This window comes from Myxocyprinus asiaticus, chromosome 7, assembly GCF_019703515.2.
Source record: "Myxocyprinus asiaticus isolate MX2 ecotype Aquarium Trade chromosome 7, UBuf_Myxa_2, whole genome shotgun sequence".
Classification (NCBI taxonomy): domain Eukaryota; kingdom Metazoa; phylum Chordata; class Actinopteri; order Cypriniformes; family Catostomidae; genus Myxocyprinus; species Myxocyprinus asiaticus.
In genome coordinates, this window is record NC_059350.1 from 36,453,415 (window position 1) to 36,475,421 (window position 22,007).

Genomic DNA, 22,007 nt, shown 5'->3' on the forward strand with positions numbered 1-22,007 from the left:
GTTGGCATCTTTGTCCATTAGAGACTTGTTTTAAAATGTCTTAAAATACTGATAAATCTTATTTTCGAATGATTACTGTCCTACAGTAGGGAAAACAATGAAAGACCATAACGTTATTTTTATAGGACACTGCTTCTCTTTAGAATGGCAAAGTGATCACATGTCTATAAAAGACTGAGTCAACTCTGAAAAGAAAGACCAGTGAGTCAGCATCTTCATCTTTCTTACAAACAGCCTGCAGATGATGAGTAAGGACCATTATCATTATGCATTATGTATCTGTTTAGGATTTAGATTGGTTGATTTAGATCCTTATGAGGACTTTTCATAGACATAATGACTTTTATACTATAGATTCTATCCCCTAACCCTAACCCTCACAAAAAACGTTCTGCATTTTTACATTTTCAAAAAAACATCGTTTAGTATGTATTTTTAAGCGATTTGAATTATGGGGACACTAGAAATGTCCCCATAAACCACATTTATAGCATAATACCCTTGCAATTACTAGTTTGTAATATAATTTTTTTCCCCTCGTAAAATTTTTTTCACACACATATATAGATGATTCTGGTCAGCAGACAGCACGTCATTACAGAGCAGCAACATTTTTTAAATGCTATTGATTAATGTGTGCATGAGAGGGCAGTCAGCGGAATAAGTTTTAAATCCATGATAGTGGTCCTTGGCAACACTGAGTTGACTGAACTGCTGAATTGCCCCAAGAGACGTGACACAGTCCAAAATCCTCCACTTAAGATAATGAATATTTCAATTTGCCCCCTTAACAACGCCAGTGCTAATTCACATTCTGTTTCAGTTTCCAGTAAGAACACGTGATACACCGCTATATACCAAAAACCTTAGTCAAAATAAACTTTCATATTTGCAGTTGGGAGAGAGAGAGAGAGAGAGAGAGAGAGAGAGAGAGAGAGAGAGAGAGCAAGCTGAGGACTCACGTTTCGTTTGGTCAGTTGTGGATCAGTCGTGCAAACAGAATGGGTCACGCTTGGTTTCTACGCACATTTCTACTTTTATTCATATTACCTGAAGGTAAGAACATACCATTAATACCTTCAATTGTTCAGATAAGATAAAATACGCCTTATTTATTTTTACAGATACGTATGTTGGCGTGGAAATAGTCTTCACAATCCCAATGTGTGTTCAGTTAAATTATGAGTTGATGATTAATATCCAGTGAATGAGCCGATTGTTTTTAAGGACAGATGTTGCTGTGATGACCGTTAATCCATCTGTTAATGTACTTGGAGCACTCAGTTAGCTTACTCTATTCAAAATGCGTCGTATAAATAAAACATATATTTATCTTTGTATGTATTGAACTGGTTAGTAATTAATTGTAGTTTATCGGGTAGTTGGTAATTTGTATATCGCGCGAATATCATGTGTTGAGCACGGAGTAGGCCTATATAATTATCTTGAAATAAAAGCCGCGTATGTCATATTAATACAAGGCAGAACGGGGGCATTCTCACCGAACGCGTAATTGCGTCCTTCCGCGTGGTTTAAAAAAATAAAATAAAAATTCTATAGTCAAATTTTGTTTTCTTCCGAAATGCATAAATAAATAATAATAATAATAATAATAATAATAATAATAATAAATAATAATAATAATAATAATAATAATAATAATAATAATATATATATATATATATATATATATATATATATATATATATATATATATATATATATATATATATATATATTTCGAAATCATAGCAAAATTCCAACCATTTCAGCTGAGTAATCCTTAAATAAAATTTTAAAACCCAAATATTGTAAGTTATATTAATTTATTTGGTTAAATATTCACATTTAAATTTGATGGAATATTGTTATGAAATTGAAATGCGTAAATCGGAAAAAAAAAAAGAAAAAGAAAAAAAAGGATAGGCTTTGTTTGTTTGTTTGTTTTTTAGCGCAAGGACGCCTTCGGTGTGAACGGCCCCTAAGAACACGGTCAACAAAATGATCACAAGTGAAATACAATGATAACAATTACAGACCGTGTCACTACTTGTTCTCAACTAACGGTCAACTTTCTGTTTCCTGGTGGAGATCATAAATTATTAATAGAGAGCGCCTGTGCTGTACCTTTAGCTAGAGATGCAGTCCGGGAGAAGAAGGTTCACGCACAGGTGTATTCTGTTTACATGTGTAACCTGTTTTCACATATTTCAGTAATAATTCATTTTAGGTTGAAGCAGACAATGCAATAACCCCAAAACCAATATCACAAGCTTTGTAATGTAGGACACTTTGTAAGCGCAGTCAAGCAAGCTAATGCCAAAGTTTTAAATGTTCTAAATGTGCTTAGAACTCACTTAAAAAAATTAGACGTAAATCTCAGAAATGTCAACGGGCGCACGAAGTGAATGTTACAGTAAATATTGTTTTGATGAATTCTGCGGGGTTTTAGATGTCCACTGATGTCATCATAGTCGGGCGTGTGTGTTTAGCAGTGGCTCGAGTGAGTGAGTGTGTGCTTTAGCGGGAAAGCTCAGAACGGTTTAGGCAAATGAGATCTTCAGCGTTTCGGATTCCTGAGAAAACTGCGTTAGTGACTAATGCAACCCTTTCCTTGCCTACTGTGTCCACTTGCTTTCCACTTTCCTTTAATTGTCCTGATCAGTGACGTCTTATTTTAATGGATCATGATGAAGTAACATATTAGTCATGGTCGTGGTGCAGTAATGTGGATGACGGGAGAAGACAGCCCTACTTGTTTAACCCTAAAGTGTACTTTATCTTTTTATTTATTTATTTACAACTACATTGCTATTTTTCTATTGAAAAGGAGTTTGTACTGTATTATACCTCTAGCTTTTATATGTGGGTCAAAAGTATGTTTTTCATTTATCATCTGTTAACTTTATAAAATAACTATACAGCTTGTTCATGTACAGAAATGTATTTAGTAAGAAAGTAAATAGCAAGCTATTCATTTAGCAGATACTTTTATCCAAAGAGATTTGCAGTATACGGGAGACAGGGGCTGTTGTTAATATCTCTGTAACTATAAGGTTTAAAGTCCAATTACACAAATATGTATTTTCTCTAGCAGTGGTTTTGTATGTTGCTTTCAGTTCAAAACCCTTTTTTGTGTGAATTTTGTCCTCCAAACTAAGATTTTATATTTTTGTAATAGCTGTTGGGTAAACAAGTAAACACAATAAAACCACACTGGCATACATTCAGGCATAAGGGCAAAGGTCAGCTACTATGTTTATCATCATTAAAATCCTCAGAGTGAAGATTTTATTTAGATAACATTAGATGACAACAAACAAAGACAAAAAGAGGTTCTTCAGGCGTCATGCAAGCTTTTAAAGAGTTAAAATTACCACAGTTTCTACCACGAAAACCTCACTTTCTTAAAGGGATAGTTCACCCAAAAATGAAAATTCTCTCATAATTTACTCACCCTTATGCCATCCCAGATGTGTATGACTTTATTTCTACTGCTGAACACAAATGACGCTATGAAGATCCATACAATGCTAGTGAATGGTGGCCAGAACTTTGAAGGTCCAAAAAGCACATAAAGGCAGCATAAAAGTAATCTATAGACTCAGAAGCAATATGATAGGTGTGGGTGAGAAACAGATTAATATTTAAGTACTTTTTTATTTTTTACAATAAATCTTCATTTTCACTTTCACATTCTTATTTTGTTTTTGATGATTCAAATTCTTTGTGCATATCGCCACCTACTGAGCAGGAGGAGAATTTATAGTAAAAAAGGACTTAAATATGTTTCACAGAGAATTTTCATTTTTGGGTGAACTATCCCTTTAAGGCAGTGGTTCCCAACCCTGTTCCTGGAGGCCCCCCAACACTGCATATTTTGGATATCTCCCTAATCAGACACACCTGATTCAACTCATCAGCTTGTTAGTGGAGATTCCAAGACCTGAATTGGGTGTGTTAGTAAAGGGAGATATACAAAATGTGCAGTGTTGGGGGGCCTTCAGGAACAGGGTTGGGAACCACGGCTTTAAGAATACTGAAGAATACTGCCATTGATTGAACCTGATTTAGACAATGAACTGACTTGTGTGTTTGTTTTCCAGGGTGGTTTAAACCTGTTATCACTCCTGATGCCCCTCATCTGGTGATACTCAAAGGTGAACAGCTGGACCTCCGCTGTCATGATGATGCAGAGGCAAAAACAGGCAGGGTGCGGTGGCTGCGAGAAAAAGGTCGGCGGATCGATGGAGAGCGAGAGGAAGATCGAGCCAGCGTCATTCTCCTCGTTTCCACACAGATGCAGCATATGGGTCGTTACACCTGTGAGAACACAGAAACGAGAGCGAAGAGCTCTATCTACATCTATGTGAAAGGTGTGTTTGAATGTGTATGTTTACGCAGTTGGCCTCAATTCCCACATTTCACTCCTGGAGCAGTATTAAAACTTGAATAAGTCTTTTGTAGTAGCACAAATGCGTGCCCTTAAGCTGTGTGCTCAAACCACACCTTAGTGTAAATGTGGTCTAATTTATTTGATTTGATGTAGGCTTATGTTATTGTTGACTGTCATTGAATGATGTAGGTATTTGAACAGTCTGATTGTGCGATAAAGCTCTTGCACACTCATAGTCTCATTATTTCCTCATTGTTCTATATTTTTCTTTTCTTTCCTTATTTTCTTTCTCTCCTTGGCCTTTCTCATTGCTCATCTCCCTCTGTCTTTCCATTCACTTTCTTTTGCAGATTTGGAAAATGCATTTGTGCGCTCCATGGTGAATGATCTTCTGGTGAGGGAAGGAGAGGACGGCACTCTTCCTTGTTTAGTAACAGATCCAGCTGTCAGTCACCTGTCCTTGCTTACCTGTGCTGGCTCCGCCCTGCCAGGTGGTCTAAACTACACCACACACCCTCAGAGAGGGATCACAATCAGAAACGTCTCCAAAGCCTTTGAGGGCTGCTACATTTGTGCAGGGGAGATGGATGGAGCACCTGTGACATCAAGCCAGTATAACTTGGATGTGCGGCTAGGTATGTGTATGGTGGTGTGTATGTTAATGTAGTGGATCTCAACATTTGACATTAAGTGCTGTGTTTGTTTTGAGCAACCCGCTTAGACCCGTTACTCAACCAGTGGTGTGAGTTGGGGGCAGGACTATATCTTTGTTTGACCAACAAAAGCGGGGTGTATTCGGGTAGCTGTTTGTTTATTTTTGCAATTCCGTTCTGTGGCGCTAGTGTCGCAGAAATGACATACTTCAGGGTTTAAAGGAATATTCCGGGCTCAATACAAGTTAAGCTCAATTGACAGTATTTGTGGCATAATGTTGATTACCACAAAAATTAATTTGGACTTGTCCCTCCTTTTCTTAAAAAAAAAAAAGCAAAAATCTGGGTTCCATTGAGACACTTACAACGGACGTGAATGGGGCCAATCCGTAAATGTTAAAATACTGTTTCAAAGTTATAGCCACAAGACATAAACAATATGCATGTTAACATGTAGTGTGATAAAATCACTTACTAACCTTTCCTGAGAAAAGTTATATCTAATTTTACAACTCTGTTGCCATGAAAACGTAACAGCATAAACCCTAAAATGACTGTGAAAACAATGATTTAAACAACTTCAATAATACACAAGTTTTAACTGAACAATTAATGTAAGTGCTTTTATAAAATTATAAGCTTTACATTTCTGCCTTTTAAACCCTCCAAAAATTGGCCCCATTCACTTCCATTGTAAGTGCCTCACTATCTGGGTTTCCATCAACGTATTTCTATGCGCATTTTGGGATATTGCATAAAAATGGCTGGATGGAAACACTAAGTTGCGAATAAAATCTCCAAAATGTGTATCAAAAACGTATACGCTTGCTTGAGGTGGATAAATTTTTTTATTCGATAAGAAGAAATGCGCATAAACTGTGTTGGAAACACATTTACCGAATAAACTCCTATAAAATATATTAGGAATACAAGATGTGCATCAAAAAAGGTCATGTGACTGAATATTTAGTTCATAACTGGACTGACCAGTGGACCAATCATCACACCTGAAATGTTGCTCTGGTCATTCTAAAATACCGGTGTCCTGAAAATCCAAACCCTGTATAGAGTTTGCAGTAAAAAATAAGTCGAATACAAACTTGAACTGTGCCGCAGAGCAGGTTTATTGACACCTTTGAAAAATATCAAATAGATCTGCACAGTAAAGTCGTAAGGTCTTTACAGTGTTTTGTCTGCGTGCTATAAATGCGAGTATTTTATTTATAAAAAGAGTACAATTTCTGCTGATGTGACAGTTTTGTTCTTTTGAACACATGGGATGGAAACGTGGCTGTATTCAAACTTTGTTCTTGCGATATTCTGATTTTTCGCATAAATTAAATTCGCAATTTGGATTGAAACACAGCTACTGTAACCTCAATTTTTGCTTTTTTAATGAAAAAGAGGGACGAGTCGAAATACATTTTTGTGGTAATCAACATTAAGCCACAAATGCTGTCAATTGAGTTTAAATTGTATTGAACCTGGAATATTCCATTAATAAATTTCTGCCAGATTACCATAGTTTGTTTGAACGCAACAAGATATGGGAAGCTATTTGTCCTCCCTTAAAGATTATTATCACACAATTCTCTGTAATGCTGCATTCATTCATTAGTCAATCACAGCATTGATGACGTCGTATCATGGTCCTGATCACCTTGTCAGGGGTTTATTTGCGACTGGCATATCATACGTTATTTCTTATTACCTAGCTATCACAACTATGCATGATTATATGCGTAGTTGCATTTTATTATTTGCATTTAGCTTTGTTTTGTCTCCATGCTGCCCCTATTTGAACAGACCTGCAACCAGGGTGAAGTTAATGGGGTGAAAGGTGGTAACGATTCTAGGGGCCCAATGGTCCAGGGGGCCCCACGACAAATTCTAAATGTTATTTTTTAATAGGAAAAGGGCCCAGAGAAATATACAGTCTAGGGGCGCAGAATATCTTGCTATGGCCCTGCCTGCAAACCATTTTGAGTCATGACCCACCAGTTGAGAGCCACAGTGTTAGAGGGAAAGAAGGAGATAAGAGAATGATGATACAATATATGAAACTGAAAGAGTTGCAGTTACTGTTTTTGGTATATCTTACGCTGGACACATTTGAGTGTGATGTTGGAATAATTCAGTATATTATTATCATGATATATCAGTATACCTCAACAATAAATAATGAATTCTATCAGTATATCTCAAAGATAAATAAAGCTTTATTGCATGTTTGTTTGTAACACAGTCCCAGCGACAGTGCCAGTGATCAGCCTATCCAGATCAGAAAATGTGATTCTGATCCAGGATCAGGAGTTTGAGCTCAGCTGTAGTACCATCAACATCAATCATGATTTCCACCTGACCTGGAGCATCCCTTCTGAAGCGGTTAGTCACACACACACACACACACACACACACACACACACACACACACACACACACACACACACACACACACACACACACACTGTTTTAACCTGTTGCATACTCACAGATCCCTTAAGTTGTCACAGCACAATTCCTAACATTAACAGTTTTATTATCTCAATAATGATTTAGATTGCACTGGAGACCCATAACGCTCACATCCTGCCTGGTTCTCGAGGATATCAACGCTCAGCAACGCTCTGGATTAAATCTGTGAAGATGAGCGACTCAGGAGTCTTTCGCTGCCAAGCACAGAATGAGAGGGGCGTCTCACTGGCAACTGTCAATCTGGAAGTTTATGGTGAGAAATGTGACACAAAGCCAACATATATAGCTTTATTTCTACTTTATCAAATTGTAGTCATTTGCAGCCTTCCAAATATTTTTTGGCTTACATTGTCAAACCCTGCCATTTTCAGCAAAATACGTATTCCATTCTAAACAACAGTACTGTTGTGTGTGTTTTTTTGTGTGTGTCTGTGGCAGAGCATGGTTTCATTAACCTCACAGAGGGAGAGGACAGCGTGGTGGAGGTGAGAGAGGGAGAGAGCTTGACTCTGAGTGTGGAGATGATGTCATACCCCAAACCCAACGATGTCTACTGGACCTACAACAACCAACAGCTCAAAAACACATCCGAGCATGTCATTACACTACACAACCAGCAGTATAGGTACACACACTTGCACATGTGTTTTAAACACAAATATTTGCTGTAAGCTTATTGATGGGCCAAAGTTGTTGCTTATTTTTGTCTGAAGCTTATCTTAAAACCCCAAAACCAGTATGTCTGTTTGATGTGTTTTTAAATCAACATTAGTGACCTAAATTCTAAAACTGGTAAACAGACATAAATCTTAAAGGTGCACTTGAAGAAGCTGATTTATTCTATATAGAGTGGACAACCCTCTCATGTGGGCTAGCTTAGTTTACTAGACATTGAGCATTGCTTATGTAAACGTTACAGGTACATCAGTGAACTGAGGCTGGTTCGAGTTCATGGGTCAGAGGGTGGGATCTACACTTTCTCAGCCAATCACAAATATGCATCAGTCAATCAGTCATTCACTGTCCATGTTATATGTGAGTTCAGAAGAATGACAGGATTATATATATTTATTGTAATACAGTCTTAATGTAAATACAGTGGTTGTTTGTTTAATTTTCTGCCTATTTCTTGTCTCATTCTCTCATTCAGGTAAGCCTGTGATTGTTTCCCAGGAGGGGCCGGTTGATGGACAGGTGAGATGTGTTGCTTCAGGGTATCCTGTCCCCAAAATATCTTGGTTTTACTGCGAGCCACCACATAAACGGTATGACTCACTCACAGACTTAAATAAACCACTTACATGTAACAGCCATACAATACTAAACGTTTCTAACATATTAATTTGATTTAAATACATTATACCATAGAAATAGTCTCAAGAGATTGCAGTGTCACAAAGCCATTTAGAACTGGAAAGTGTATAATAGAAGATAAAATGTGGTACAAATGTTCTACGATCATAAGAGTTGTAATTTGTGATATTCTTTTGGCTTTATAGCATTTATAAAAACTCTCTCACCTCTGACAGGTGCTCCAACCTGTTGAATGTGACACAGGCAGATGAGGAGGTTGCAGTTGTAACAGTCTCAGGGTCAGAGTTCGGACGGAGCGAAGTGGAGAGTCGACTAAATGTCAGCAAAGGGAAATATCACACCCTTGAGTGTGTGGCAACAACACAGGGCGAGCAGGCCTACGCTCTCTTTTCCATCAGTGGTGAGACACATACCCAGAGATTTAGCTAACAATTTGGGTGACACTTTGTTTTACAGTGTTCATGTTTCTGTGTATTTACATCAGTAATCACTGAGTGATACTAATGTTCCTACTGTGTAGTTAGATTGTTGATCTGCTTGTACATACATATTGTCATAGTTATTTCTGTAACAATTAACAATAGTAACATGTAACATGTAAAAAATGTAACACTGACACAGGTTGTAAAATAAAGTGTTGCCCAATTTTGTACCCAAAGCATAGCTAAGTAACCACCCTCCCCCCAACACACACACACACACAAACACACACACACACACACACACACACACACACAAACAAATTAGCTTTTTCTGTTGAGGTGGGCCGTTCCCACCATACAGTGTTGTTGATAGTAGGATATAGATTTGAATCTGTTCACACCCAGCTGCAACAGATAATCCTTGTACATTTTCAGACACACACACACACACACACACACACACACACACACAACACACACACACACACACACACACACACACACACAGATGATAGGTGTTGGTGCAGCTATCATTATGAGGACTCTCCATAGACATAGTGATTTTTTGTACAAACTATAGATTCTATCCCCTAACCCTAACCCTACCCCTAAACCTAACCCTCACAAAAAACTTTCTGCATTTTTACATTTTCAATAAAACATTGTTTAGTATGTTTTTTAAGTGATTTGAATTATGGGGACACTAGAAATGTCCTCATAAACCACATTTATAGCATAATACCCTTGTAATTACCAGTTTGTAACCTAAAAAAAAAGTCCTCGTAAACCACTTAAACCTGCACACACACACACACCAGGCTTGTTGACAGATCTGGGGGGATTATTATTTTGTGCAGTGTGTGCACATTGAGATTTGTTACTGACACTAATCTCTTAAAATCCTCTGAACAACAGATTTAAAACACTCACACATAAACTCTAGCCTAATTAAAATGGCACTGTAAATTAAGAGGAATTACACTGTATCTGTTTTAAACATGTTTTTGGTGTTTATATATTTGTGAGGGTGTGTATATCCATGGATGTGTTTTTATGTGTGGGCATGTGCTTATCTACCCAGAGCGAACTGTACCTCATAAACTCTTCACGCCTCTGTTGTCTGGTGTTGTGTCCACTGCTGTTCTGCTCAGCTTCATTCTGGTGGTTCTGCTATATAAATACATGCAGGTATTTAGTCACAACACGCACAAAACATCAGTATATATTTTGTGTATATAATTGTATGTATATATAAACAAACAATTATTTATACTTTGAATGAAGTAGCTCCAATAGAGTGCAACAATAAGGTTCTGAAAGTAAAAATCTGAGCTCAGAGATTATTAGGCAATGGTATCCACAGTTTTCCTGAGCAACCACTGGGCGGTGCCATGATGATTCTAATTGCCTCTTTTATGCTTCTGGTCTCGAGATGCAATGTAAAAACTACCGAAAGGAGCGATCCAGACAGAGAACAACAACCATTTTTTTTTTTTTGGAGTAAAAATTAATTTCAGGCTCAACTTGTGCAGATGTTGGCTGTCATAACAACTTAAAGTAGTAAATGATATAAACGTAACTCAACTCAGACCATCGCTTCATGTCATCTACACACTCATGTGAGGCACTTTCAATAAAAACAGTCATCTCGACTCCGTGAAGTATCGGCACTATGGAGCCACATGCTTTTTGACAATTTTTACAAATGTAATACCTTAAAAATTAAACATTACCCTCTACGAATATACGCCGATGCGAGTGAAAACACTGGATTAAAAAATCTATTACAGTCAAATCATTGAACACTTCCGCGTTCAAAAAAAAAAAAGGTGGATATGCTTCTGTAAAAGCTGTTTGTATGATTTCAACTTCACTTAAAAAAAAAAGAAATCACTAGAGGGAGCCCTCTCCCGAATACTGATCGTCTCCCATTTCTTCTCTGCTCATTTCCTGTTTTCACCATGTATAAATAGCCATTCACATCCATTGTTTCTTTGCAAAGTATTGCCAGTTTACCCTGCCTTACCAAGCATTTTTCCATTGCCTTTACTGTTTGTTCTCATGTATGACCATTGCCTGTTTTACTGGATTTACTGCTTTTTGGATAACTCTTTGTTTTGTTTGCCTGATTGGACTGATTATTTGGTATATTGGATTTAACTGCCTGCTTACCAATTACGTCTGTCTGCCTGCCGATGGATTGTTTGCTTGTGTTCTCTAATAAACTTCCTGCACATGGATCCTAACACCGTCTCCATAGCCAGTTCAATACAGAATACTTCACCTACCATGGATCCAGCGGAAGTCTCACAGCTCCAGGCTGCATTTGCACACCAGTGTGAGGTTTTAAAGGGTTATCAAGACCAACTGTGCCAACGAATGTTGGACTCATTACATTCACTCACTGCCAGCTCCCCATGCTGAACCGGTAAGCTTTGCTGTCCCTGATAAGTTTGATTGTTCCGCTGAAAAGTGCCGGGGTTTTTTACGTCAATGCAAAGTCTATTTTACCAATCAAACTGAATCATTTAATCAAGAGATCGTCCAAGAGCTCAATATACCCACCATTCAATGCTTCCCAACGATCAACATCACCACTATTGACAACGCTCCTATTGGTACTGGTATAACCTAACAGACCGTTCCTATAACCATCAAGATTGGACTATTTCATGTGGAGAACATTTCACTATATGTCATCAACTCACCCAAGCACGCTCTTATCCTGGGTCATCCTTGGCTAGCCGTCCACGACCCATCGATATCCTGGAACCAAGGTGAGCTCACACAATGGTCAAGCTACTGTCATGAACATTGTCTCCATGTTGCTGTTTCCATGCCTTGTCTTACTACCAGTGTGGAAAGTCCTGAATCACAAAGAAAAACCATGATACCCGAGGAATATGCAGCGTTCCATAATGTGTTTAATAAGGTCAAAGGTACACAACTTCCTCCTCATCGTCAATGGGACTGAGCCATTGAACTTCTTTCCAATACGGCCCCACCGAGAAGCAAGGCCTACCCATTGTCACGCCCTGAGACCCTTGCCATGGAAAATTACATCAAGGAGGCCCTTGCCTCCGTTTACATCCATCCATCCACCTCCACTACAGCTGCAGGCTCCTTTCTCGTGGACAAGAAAGATGGGGTCTCTGTATTGATTATCGAGGCTTGAACTCTGTCACCACAAAGTACCGTTACCCACTGCCACTTATCCCCCCAGCCCTTGAACAACTCCGGCAAAGCTCTACACCAAGCTTGATCTAAGAAGTGCTTATAACCTCATCAGGTGTAGAGATGGATGTCTCTAAGATAACTACAGTTACCAAATGGTCTCGACCTTCCACACTCAAGGAACTACAGCGGTTCCTGGGCTTTGAAATTTTCTATCGCCGTTTCATCAGAAACTACAGTATCACTGCACCACCACTCACGTCTTTGCTCAAAGGTAAGCCAAACAAGTTGCCATGGAACGACGCTGTGTACCAAGCCTTTGTCTCCCTCAAGTCAAGCTTCACGACTACTCCTATACTGAAACATCCCGACCCCAATCTTCCCTTCGTCGTTGAAGTAGACGTTTCAGATTGCGGGATTGGAGCAGTCCTGTCACAACGTCATGGTACCCCAGGCAAGCTTTACAAATGTGCCTTCTTCTCCAGAAAGTTAAACTCCGCAGAATGAAACTATGATGTGGGAAACAAGGAATTACTTTCTATGGCAGCTCTTGAAGAATGGTGTCACTGGTTAGAGGGGGCAGTCCACCCGTTTCAAGTTATCACAGATCACAAGAATCTTGAATATATCAAGGCAGCCAAGAGATTGAATCCACGTCAAGCCCGATGGTCATTCTTTTTCACCAGGTTCAATTTTACAGTCACTTACCGCCCTGGGAGCAAGAACAGCAAGGCATATGCACAGAATTCCCTCACTCATACCTCTATGGGACTAACACCCTTCCAATGCGTGCTGGGCTACCAACCCCTGATGTTCCCTTGGTCAGGAGAACCTTCTACGGTGCCAGTGGTGGACGATTGTATTAGGCGAAGCGAGAGGGTGTGGGTCAGCGCACATGTCCGGCTACAGCGAGCGGACCAAGCACAACGCTTCCAGGCTGACCGACAGAGGTGCCCCCATCCCAACTATCAGCCAGGACAGAGGGTCTGGTTGGGATCTCAAGTTGCGGCTACACTGCAGGAATCTCAGTCCAAGTTATGTGGGTCCTTTCAGAATTATCCGTCAAATAAACCCAGTTACTTACCATTTAGAGCTTTCTGCTAACTACCGCATCTCTCCTTCCTTCCATTTGTCCTTGCTGAAACCCGTCCACCCGGTGTGGCTCTGGAAACATGGATTCTGGGCCTCCGCCTCCATTGGAGGTAGATGGAGCCCCAGCGTATATGGTCAGAGAGATCATGGACTCAAGATGACGAGGGAGCCAGATGCAATACTTGGTGGACTGGGAAGGCTACGGACCAGAGGAGAGATCATGGGTAGCTGCCAAAGACATATTGGACCCATCCCTGATCCAAGAATTTCATCAAGCCCATCCTAATCGTCCAGCACCACGACCAAGTGGACGTCCCAGCAGAAGAACACCAGGAGTTGTTGTGGGGGGGTTCTGTAACATCTGAGGTTGTTACCCCTCCTAACAACCACCAGAGGGAGCCCTCTTCCGAATACTGATCATCTCCCATTTCTTCTCTGCTCATTTCCTGTTTTCACCATGTATAAATAGCCATTCACCTCCATTGTTTCTTTGCAAAGTATTGCCAGTTTACCCTGCCTTACCAAGCGTTTTTCCATTGCTTTCACTGTTTGTTCTCATGTTATGACCTTTGCCTGTTTTACTGGATTTACTGCTTTTTGGATAACCCTTTGTTTTGTTTGCCTGATTGGACTGATTGTTTGGAATATTGGATTTAACCGCCTGCTTACCGACTACGTCTATCTGCCTGCTGATTTGGATTGTTTACTTGTGTTCTCTAATAAACTTCCTGCACATGGATCCTAACACCGTCTCCATGGCCAGTTCATTACATGGTGGAGAACTACATTACCCATAATTCGAGAGAGAGATCCACCAATCAGTAAAGTTGCTGTTACCAATGTAAATTGCAACAAAAGAGAAACATTGTGAATTACGTAGTTGAGACACTTTCAAACTACTTATATATTTGTATATATTTAGAGATTTTGCATTGAGCCTACAGTCTATTGTTTTTATACTTTTAATCAAGAACAATAAGTCTATAGATTTATATTCTACCATTTTTTCTGATTTGATTATTATTCACAATAGCTTATGGAAAGATTAGTTCAGTCTCCCATTTAAAAAATAAAAATTACAGTCTTTTTGTCTCTTCAACACTCTTTAGTGACGTTATTTTAAAAGAAAATTCACATTCACTGTTGCGCTCTATTGTTAGTTATTTTTGTTTATTTTACTTGCACTGTCTTCTTGTCATTATTTACATATAGAAACCCAAATATGAGATCCACTGGAAGGTGATTGACAGTTTTGATGGCAACAATTATACCTACATAGACCCTACACAGTTGCCATATGACCCCAGATGGGAGTTTCCACGAGAAAGGCTGCGTTTTGGTAAATGCACATACACAGAGAAACATAAACAACATGATAACAGATGACTCATTTATTTCATCAGAATAAATCATTGAAAAATAACTTTTAATTACATGTAGTGGTAAACAGGCCACTGAATCAAAGAGACACCAGTTACTAGTCAGGCCTGTAAGTAAGTTTTTTTTTTCCAGGTGCCTATAAGCATTTGGTGAAATAAAGTTCCTTGTAGGAACCATGCCATTGGAAAGCTTCACTTGCATTCAGATGTTAAAGGAGCCATCTAATGAGAAATCAGCTGTTCCGTGTTCTTTTGAAATAAAATAGTACTAAGAAAACATATCGTAACTTGTAGTTCTCAAAACTTCTTCCCCATTGAAACTAAGTTATGAATTTATAAATAAAGGATTAAATGACCTCTTTAAAGCTCCACTCTGTAAGATATAGCTGATTCTTAAATGTTGTATTATGCACTGACTAGTCATTAAGTAGCCACTAGCACACACAAGAGCAATAATTTTGCTTTTCTAGTGTATCACATTGAACTGTTGCACTTTTTGTAACTGGATAATATTACGAGTCAGTATTGAATGCAATATTGAAATAACCTCTAAATGTTTAATATATATATATATATATATATATATATATATATATATATATATATATATTTTTATAATGGTGTAGGAAAAATCCTTGGCTCTGGAGCATTTGGTAAAGTTGTAGCTGCTACAGCATATGGAATCTGCTCAGCAGACACAGTGACCACAGTTGCTGTAAAAATGCTAAAACGTGAGTATTTACAGTATCTAAATCTACTGTATATGAGTTAATGTTTATGTGTAAAAAAAAAAAATCCAAACATTGGTTGTCAGAAAGGAGAACATTTAATGTTTTGCTCATGTGTTTTTAATCTAATTTGTATTTATGTAAATTTCTGTGTGTGTGTGTGTCTGTGGATTTTGTCCAAAGCGAGCGCTCACTCGACTGAGAAAGAGGCTCTAATGTCTGAGCTGAAAGTTCTGAGTTACCTTGGCAATCATATAAACATTGTCAACTTGCTTGGAGCTTGTACAGTAGGAGGTAAGTGATTAAAGAAATAGTTCACCAAAAAATGTAAATTCTATCATTATTTACTCACCCTCATTTTGTTCCAAACCCATATGCTGTTATTTTCCATGTAACACAAAAAGATACATTTTGAAGAATGTATGGAATGTATGGCAATGGAATGTACTCCCCCTTTCCATATAACAACAGTTCATAGTGATCACAGTAGTCAAACACCATAAAACTACCATTAAATTAGTCCATTTGACTTGTGAGCTATATACCAAGTCTTCTGGAGCCATATGATTTGTGTGAGGAACAGTTTGAAATTTAAGTTAAGATAAAGCCTACTGTATGTGCCTTTTAAAAGAAAGTTTATGGAGCACTTCTTTTTCCAACAGGCCCTACTCTGGTGATCACAGAATACTGTTGCTATGGTGACCTGTTGAACTTCCTTAGAAGAAAGAGGGATGCGTTTTTCAGTTCCAAAACAGGAGATGGATATTACAAAAATCTGCTCAGCCAAACACAGCCTTCAATGTGAGAGATGAGTGTGTGTGTGACGTGGTCTAACATTTGCAAGAGAATAAATGTCCTTTGTTATGTAATTGTAATGTAATACACCACCTATTGTACTGTATGTGTGTGTGCACAGAGAAGGCACTGATAATGGTTACATGCCCATGAGGTCATATCAGAAGAGATCAAATCAGACAGGTAGGCCCATCGCAATATAATAAAAACAAATTACAGCCACTTTTCACACCACCTTCCATTATATTACACTTTCCATTCTGTATCATCTCTCTGTCTCTCCTCTCAGAATGGTGTGATGATAAAGATGATCTCTCTTTGGATACTGAAGATTTACTCAGCTTCTCATATCAAGTGGCTAAAGGCATGGATTTCCTCACATCCAAAAATGTAAGTGTTGTATATTACATTTATTTACCTCAGTAGTGGTTGTAGTGTTATACATGCAGACCTGTTATTTATAGTGTAATAATTGTACAATAAGTGCTGTTAAAATGTGTGATGTAACACATTTTTGTACAGAGAGAACAGAGGTGAGATTGTCTTTATAGTGAATGAGTAGTTGACATAAAATACTTGGTCCTGCGGTGTGACATGCTAAAAATATACTTTGTAATTTATATTTAAATTTATATGTATAATTTGTCACACCACAAGACAAGTAACAGGTCCTAAAATATACACTTTCCCTCATACATTTATATAAATTTGAATCTTAAAATCTTGATGTTGATAATAAGTGTTATGCGTCAGTTTCTCAAATGCATGTTCTTTCGACTAATAAATTGCTTTATGTGTGTTCGTGTGTTAAGTGTATCCACAGAGATCTTGCTGCAAGGAATGTTTTACTGACTCAGGGTCGGTTAGCAAAGATATGTGACTTTGGTCTGGCTCGTGACATCACTAAAGATTCCAGCTATGTCCTGAGAGGGAATGTGTGTATCTTTCACCACACTCTCATTTACTTTCAGGCTCCACATCCATATTCAACATATCTTTTTAGATTTTACATTGTAAATGAACCATTGATTTAAAGGTGCAAGTTTTCCTCATTAAAACAGATTTCCCCACTGAAGAAATGAATAGTACTTTTGAAAAGTATGTTAGAAATCATGCACACTCACTTGAGATTAAGACTCTAGTCATATCGGTAACATTATATGACCAGCCAAATCAATAACCCAATGACCAGCTGAATACTACTTTCTTTTTTTTTTTTTATCAGTTATCCCGGTTATCTGACAATTTCGCTCATGGAATAAATACATTTTTGTTGACTGCAAATAGCGCATTTCTACAATGGCATCAGTAACTGCACACTATTGCATTGGCGTGATGCTGCATCCACAACACTAGGTGTCAGTATAAGTCCAAGAAGACTGCTTTATATTGTCCAGTGCAACATAATCAAAAATTTACTAAGTGCACCTTTAAGATTGTGGACAATTTATGAATTTGATACCATACTACTAACCCCACAGTTGCTATAACTGCAACAACCATACTGAAAAATGGTCTAAAAGTGTTAAATCATTGTTCAGTATCATTAATGATGTGTTTCCTGTTCAGGCGCGTCTCCCAGTGAAGTGGATGTCCCCAGAGAGTCTGTTTGCTTGCGTGTACACGTTTGAGAGTGATGTCTGGTCCTACGGCATCTTACTGTGGGAGATCTTCTCTCTTGGTCTGTACGAGTCAGATTACATTTACTTAGTGTCTATAAGTCACTTGCTATCAGGGTACTATAAGGTGAAACTTTCTGCAGGTAACACACCATATCCTGGAGTTCCAGTTGGATCTACGTTCTATAAGATGATACAAGATGGATACAGAATGTGCGAGCCTGAGTTTGCCCCAATTGAAATGTAAGGGAATTTACATTTCATGATATATCTATGCATATTCATTATTATCTGTGTGTACTCTGGAATTATATATAACTAGATTAGCATTTTCTGATAGAAATAGCTATGCTTCCAAGGCAGCATAAGAATAGTTTTAAAGTTTTAAGTAAGCTTTGGTTTTAGTCTTAAAATTAGAATACATTTATATATATATATATATAAAAAATAGATAGTACAACTTAGACTGAAATTATATACAATAATGTTTAAATGAAATCTCTACATTAAGTGGTTCGTTCAGAATTATTACATATGTGGAGAAAAAGAAAAATGTTTGAGGAATATCAATAAAGTTCTGTAATATCAAAATTACAAAGAGAGTGTGTATGTATATAGTATGAACTTAATTATGAGGCATTTGTGTATGTATTATCAGTTATGAGGTAATGAGATGGTGTTGGAGTGCTGACCCCCTAAAAAGACCAACCTTTAAGAAACTGGTGGAAAGGACTGAACTACTGCTGTCAGAGACCACCAAACATGTATGTTTTAACTCCGGGTTAGCTCTACTGAACATTCTTAATAACACTGCTCAAAAATAGTTATAGATGCTTGCATTATACTAGCTTATTTTTGGTAAGTTTGCAATTGTGTTTTGCAGGATTACCTGAATCTCAGTACTAGCGGCAGTTGTGAGGCGTTTGTTCCTCCAGACCTGCAGAGGGCGCAAAGGCTGAGTTCAGTGGGCAGCTCAACAGCCTCAACTCAACCCCTGCTGCAAGCCACCAATGATGTTTTCCTGGAACATCAGGCTGTATAAAGTCACAAAGTCACATTTTGTTTTACCTATGAACTAGATTACTCATATAGGTTTGACTTAAACAAAGCCAGTGGCCTTTAAGTTCTGACTTCTTTAAAGACTCCATGAAATTGATCGACTAGCGCAGCTTTCTGACCTGTGTTGATGTATTTCCTGTTGAAACATCGAATGGCTTGTCCCTTTTTTAAATTGCCAATAGGCTTTAGATAATTCACAGCAATGATGAATGATTTGCTACTTGCTAATTGGTTGCAGGTGGTATAAGGGAGAGGGACATTCTCATTCTAGCGAGCATTTGATTGGATGAAAAATTGTGTAGTGCAATATGAGTAATTTTTCATCCATTTTCCCAGAAGAAAAAGACTATAAATTATAAAGGCATATATCTGCTAAAAGTTCATTTGACCAACTTTTAGGAGTACACAAGCATATAAATGGCTTCAAAGCTAACAGACATGGATTAACAGCCATAAAGCTCCCATTTTAATTTCATGGGGTCTTTAATTGTGACTTATAAAGGACAATCCCAAGGCTCTCTGCTTGGTTCAGTGCTACTTCTAGTATGTTTCAAATTATTCAAGACTTGCAGCCCAGCATGTCCGGCCATGTAACTCCTTGTAGCTGATAATGTATTTCTCTAAATGCAGCTGGGCTCCATTTTATCGTATTGCTCAACATAGTATTTTGGGTGCATGAGCAGCTACCATGGCACTATCCTGAGAGGCAACCCATTAACCTGAGCCAGGCAAGCATATAGACACTGAATCTAACAATATTACCTCACCAGACATTTAGATAAATGACTAACTCTACTGATGACATCATAGTGCAGTGAGTGACAATGTAATGACGTCATGTTGTGTGTTCTTTAGTCTTCATTCTTGACTGGGTGAACAATGGCAAATACTTTATTAGACTAAACAGTAAGGTAGATCAGTGGTAGGGATAATGAATGCAATGAGAGTCCTGTTTTATGTGTGAATTTCAAAAGCACCTAAGTAATAGTAATGGATTGAGGTTCCCGTACATGCATTTCTCTACTAGTTTCAGCATGTGCCATTTCTCTAAGTGACTGTTATAATGCATTATTTATTTGTAATGTTATATTGCATCATTGTCTATAGAACTACCACCTCATCTCTAAGCTGGTATATTTGTCAGACTTATAAAAGAAAACGACACACAAATCCTGTTTACATGCTCATTTTAACTATTTTTTTAAGTTTGGAAATGAATATTTTCAAAGAATTTGAGCTTTTGAAGAATATATGTATGAAAAGTAAAAGGTTGTTTGTTGCTGTGTAAAACTGAAATGATCAAATTTGGATTGCTGTAATAACAGATACTGGCTTCCTTTCTTTGAACAAGGCTAACTTGGCTATAGGTAGAGTTTCAGAACAACTTTGACCAAGAATACCGTTCATCAAAGTAAGCTTAAAGGGTTGGTTCAATAAGGTGAAAAGTCATTTACTGATTTTCTTTCTTCTCCTGAACACAAACAAAGATTTTTAGAAGAATATCTCAGCTCTATAGGTCCATGCAATGCAAGTGAATGGTGACCAGAACTCCAAAAAGGAGATAAAGTCAGCATTAAAGTAATCCATAAGACTCCAGTGGTTTAATCAATTGTGAAATCTTCAGCAGTGATCCAGTTGTTTGTTTTGTGTGAGAACAGACCAAAATATAACTTATTTTTTTGACCGAAAACAGTCTCCTTAGCTATCATGATTTTAGGCTCGATTACACTTCCTACAGTGCCATCTAGTGCTCTGTGCATGCATCAAGCGCTAGGGACTGTAATCGAGCTTGAAATCGTGCCGAGAGACTGCAATGGCAAGATGTACAGTGAAAAAAAAAGGTAATGTTTTAATCTGTTCTCAATCAAAACCAATTGGATCGCTTTAAAAGACATTGATTAAACCACTGGAGTCTTATGGATTACTTTTATACTGACTTCATCTCATTTTTGGAGCTTTATGTTTATGGCAAGTTATTCTGAAACTTATCCTGCTAAGTTAGTAACATTTGAAGAACAGGACTCTTGTTAAAAAAAAGAAAGAAGTGAAATACTGTTGAATGTTGACTGTGACATATAACTTTACTTACTGAGACTTTAGATTTGACGATGTAAATATCTGATATGTTAGCTATTTTTTCAACTTGTAGAGTATGTTATGACTTAAGGAAAAGGGCCAGAAGGAAATTATGCTATGGTTTTGATACAGACTAAATGAAAATAAAATGAAAAACAATTATTTGTATTGGATGAATTAACAATTACATGCTTAATCTGTGCAATTTCTTAAAAAATGCAAAAGCAGACACTTCTGTATCGCTTCTCATAAGAGAATGTGAATAACATAGTTTGCTTTATTTCAAGACTGAATACTATGGAGGGAAAAGGATCAGTTTTTGGTAAATTGACAGAGGACAATTCTTACAATTTAGTCACACTGAGGGCAACTTAATTTCTTTGTGGTGACATGGTGGTTTTATACTTAATGTGCACAGCAATTAAGAATTAACAGAGTGAACAATGTTAGGATTAAAACATGATATTGGGAGAGCCGAATATACCGTACTTATTTTCACAGAAAAAATAAAAATAGTTTTACTTACAGTCTTATTTTCTATGATGAATTATTATTATTTTTTATTTACCATTTAACTCACTGATTTTCATCAGCTCAACACTGCATATAATCAACTTCAGAGTTTCAGGGGCTACACCCAACAATCACTCTATTCTGAAAGAACACATTCCTCTGGTTGGATACAGAAATACAAAGTATTCAAAAATAAAGTTACAGAAGGTTGAAAAATGCAGGTATGCTATGCATAGTCCTAATCAATCCTCTCTTCAACCTGTCAGCAGCTTTTTTGGGGGGACTTTAAAGTATTTTATGATTGTTCACACA

The 22,007-nt window shown here is 37.7% G+C and overlaps 1 protein-coding gene across 1 annotated transcript; it reads left to right on the plus strand.

The window, feature by feature from the left end:
- Window positions 1-997: 997 nt before the first annotated feature.
- On the plus strand, window positions 998-20,697 carry kitb (KIT proto-oncogene, receptor tyrosine kinase b). Its single transcript, XM_051701864.1, has 21 exons — window positions 998-1,056; window positions 4,107-4,376; window positions 4,747-5,031; window positions 7,295-7,434; window positions 7,609-7,777; window positions 7,963-8,149; window positions 8,444-8,559; window positions 8,675-8,789; window positions 9,054-9,238; window positions 10,342-10,448; window positions 14,739-14,865; window positions 15,532-15,636; window positions 15,817-15,927; window positions 16,296-16,434; window positions 16,550-16,611; window positions 16,718-16,818; window positions 17,241-17,363; window positions 17,998-18,109; window positions 18,191-18,290; window positions 18,706-18,811; window positions 18,931-20,697. Exons 1-21 carry the CDS (start codon window positions 1,002-1,004, stop codon window positions 19,087-19,089), a joined length of 2,874 nt encoding a protein of 957 aa, XP_051557824.1. The 5' UTR covers window positions 998-1,001; the 3' UTR covers window positions 19,090-20,697.
- The last annotated feature ends 1,310 nt before the right edge of the window (window positions 20,698-22,007 follow it).